The sequence below is a fragment of the Phanerochaete carnosa genome, assembly GCF_000300595.1.
Source record: "Phanerochaete carnosa HHB-10118-sp unplaced genomic scaffold PHACAscaffold_652, whole genome shotgun sequence".
Classification (NCBI taxonomy): Eukaryota; Fungi; Basidiomycota; class Agaricomycetes; order Polyporales; family Phanerochaetaceae; genus Phanerochaete; species Phanerochaete carnosa.
The window spans coordinates 1-2,801 of NW_006768279.1; the positions used below are offsets into that span (position 1 = coordinate 1).

At 54.4% G+C, this 2,801-nt stretch overlaps 1 protein-coding gene across 1 annotated transcript; it reads left to right on the plus strand.

Moving 5' to 3' along the window:
- Positions 1–749: 749 nt before the first annotated feature.
- PHACADRAFT_214827 (uncharacterized protein) lies at positions 750–2,751 on the plus strand (the record flags this gene model as incomplete). Its single annotated transcript, XM_007403007.1, has 7 exons — positions 750–996; positions 1,047–1,186; positions 1,235–1,373; positions 1,437–1,472; positions 1,540–1,584; positions 1,640–1,661; positions 1,717–2,751. Coding segments are annotated over exons 1-7 (1,581 nt in total), but the record flags the coding sequence as incomplete, so codon positions are not given.
- Between the last annotated feature and the right edge of the window lie 50 nt (positions 2,752–2,801).

Consider the following 2,801-nt stretch of genomic DNA (forward strand, 5'->3'; position numbering starts at 1 on the left):
CCGCGCACAACCTCTGCACCGCTCCCGACTTGCGTCGAGCTGTACGCGCACCTGTCCAACTTGCTGGCGCTACTGCGCGTTCGACGGAATAGTTTTACCAAGCGTTACTCCGAACCTGTGCGCCTAGTGCGCCGACTTCTACGCAGTAGGCTACTTTTCAAGCTTCCTGTGTTTGCAGTCGCAGCCGCCGAATAGATCTAACAGGAGGACGCGAGCTGCATAGGCAGAGAAAAGGGGGGCGCGTGCACCATGCTGAACAGCCAGCGATGGTGAATCGGATGCTTGAAAGCCGCATCACCCAGGGTGGACGCCTGGAAGCCCATCGCGATGAGGAGAGACTTGGTGTTCAGGCGCGAAAAGAACTATCCGCAGAGACAGCGAATAAGCTAACCGATGGGCGAATTCAAGTGATTACCGGTAACAGTGTACGTCTGGGATCGTTTACATTTTATGTACAGAGCTGACACCGCCGTACAGCTGTCCAGCAACGTTGACATACCGCATATGACGAGACAGCGGTAGTAGCAGTTCAGTCGAGACAGACGGTGCTTCGCCTCATGCTTTGACTACAACCTATGTCCTACGTTATGATGTTACTTGTGTCCCGATAAAGGCGGTCCCTCGTCCAAGCTCACTTGCAAAGCGACTTTTCTCTCTCCTCAACGACCTGCGACTACCCGAATGTTCGCTCTCGGCGCTCGCCATAGTAGCCAATCGGCGTCCGCCGAGCACGCCTGCTCTGGCCCGTGACCGGATTCCTCGCAAACCTTGGGGCACGAGGCCAGCGACATTGCGGCATGCGTCGCCGCTTTCACCACTCCACCAGCAGCTATGCATCGTCCGAGAGTGAATTTACGCAGCGGCAAGGCCGCCAATGCCGCAGTCGTACATCTGAAACAAGCTCTCGACGTGTTCAACAATGTTGCCGGTAATGTCGGCGTGCCAGGATTGCAGGCAGGTGTGGGAGTCCTGTCGGCTGTGTTGGGGATGATCCAGGTATGCGCTGTGTACCGTCCTTTCGGCGACGCTTCTGATATAGGAACTAGAAATCGCATGCGAACACAGAAAGTATCAAGGAAATGGCTGCTAGGGTCGAAGAACTGACAAGGATGGTGCAAGAGAGTGCGGAACTGCAAGGCGAGAACATATCTGCTTCAATGCAGGCCAGAATAAATCAATTACTGGAGTGAGTCTGCCGCTAATGACGCAGGCTCAAATTGCTGATGTCGCATAGGTCATGGAACGCAATTAATGTCGAAGCTCAAAGTCTTAAGTCCCGGCATAAATTCTGGAGAATACTGGGAAGCGACGGGGAAGGGGAGAAGGTCACAGGTTTAGTGCAAAGGGTATCTATGTCAATCGATGCTTTTACGGTATGCAACGCCTGGCACCTTTGAAGTTTCGTTCTCTGGCTGATGTGCTGCCTCGAATCACAGGCCGTTGGTGTGATTGCGATCGAGGCTGGTTTGAATGTATGTATCAGACGTGCCTCAGTCGCCGATGCAGACGCTGACTTCGGACCATGCGTATGTCTTGCAGAGAGCAGAGAGGAGGATAGACGTCATCCCCGATGTGACTGTTCAAGTGAGAGCTTTTCAGCGAGTGTGCAGACTGCAACTTGACATCTAATCCTTTCTAGCGCTTGCTAACTCACTTGGAAGGTGTGCTCAGGGCAATCACTATCGCAACGCCGTTATTCTGACTTCTTTCGTCCAGGCAGCTTTGTACCGCCTCATGCGGCCCGGGCGCAATTCGACGGTTATCCAGAACGCAATGCTTGTCTTGGCGGGACACGTACCGATATCCTGGAAACCATCTCCACCTGGGCAGCCGGTCGACTTGGGCAAGCGCCTGGCGAAACAGCCAATTCTGCCGGAAGCTCCACCCACCAGCAACCCAACATCCTCTGGCTTGATGGTGTGCCCGGCACCGGCAAGACAACCATATCGTATACCATTGCAAAGCAGTGCCATGACCGCGGCATCCTAGGTGCAAGCTTCTTCTGTTCTCGATTTGATGCCGACTGCAGCAAACCCTCCATGATCTTCACTACCATCGCTCACCGCCTAGGACTGTTCTGTGAAGCTTACAAGGACCGAGTCACGAAGATAATCAAGAAAGATCCCGATCTCGTGGACTCTCAGGTCTCTCGCCAGTTCGAGGAGCTTATATTGCGGCCGCTGGAGCTCCTCCGCGACAGCTTCCCCCCATGTGTTATAGTGATCGATGCTCTCGACGAGTGTCAACAGCCACGGGTCACCTCTGAGATCTTATCGACTCTGCTCGACCATGCACAGAATCTCTCCCCGCTACGATTCCTCGTCACTAGCCGGCCTGAACGGCACATTACTGTCGTGTTTGACGCTCCCCGCTACCGCAATGCTTTTCGCAAGATACTCCTACACGCAGACGAATTACAGCCCGTCACCACCACGGACATCAAGCAGTATCTCTCGGTGTCCCTCTCACATATCGGACTGTATTTCGGCTTAGCAGAGCCCTGGCCCGACGGCGCCGATATCGAGGTACTCAGCAGGATGACCGGCGGCCTGTTCATCTGTGCTGCGACCGCCGCCAAATTCATTGAAGACCCTCACTTCAACGATCCAAATGGACAGCTGACCAAGCTTATAACCGCCGCAAATTCGCACGGCTCCCATCAGCTGCTTGACCGACTATACCTGGAGGTGCTCAAAACCGCCTTGGCTAACGTGTCGGCAGATCTGTCCGAACGACTCCAGACCATCCTTGGTTCGATCGCTGTCGCCAAGGATTCCCTTTCCCCATCCGACCTCTCGCAG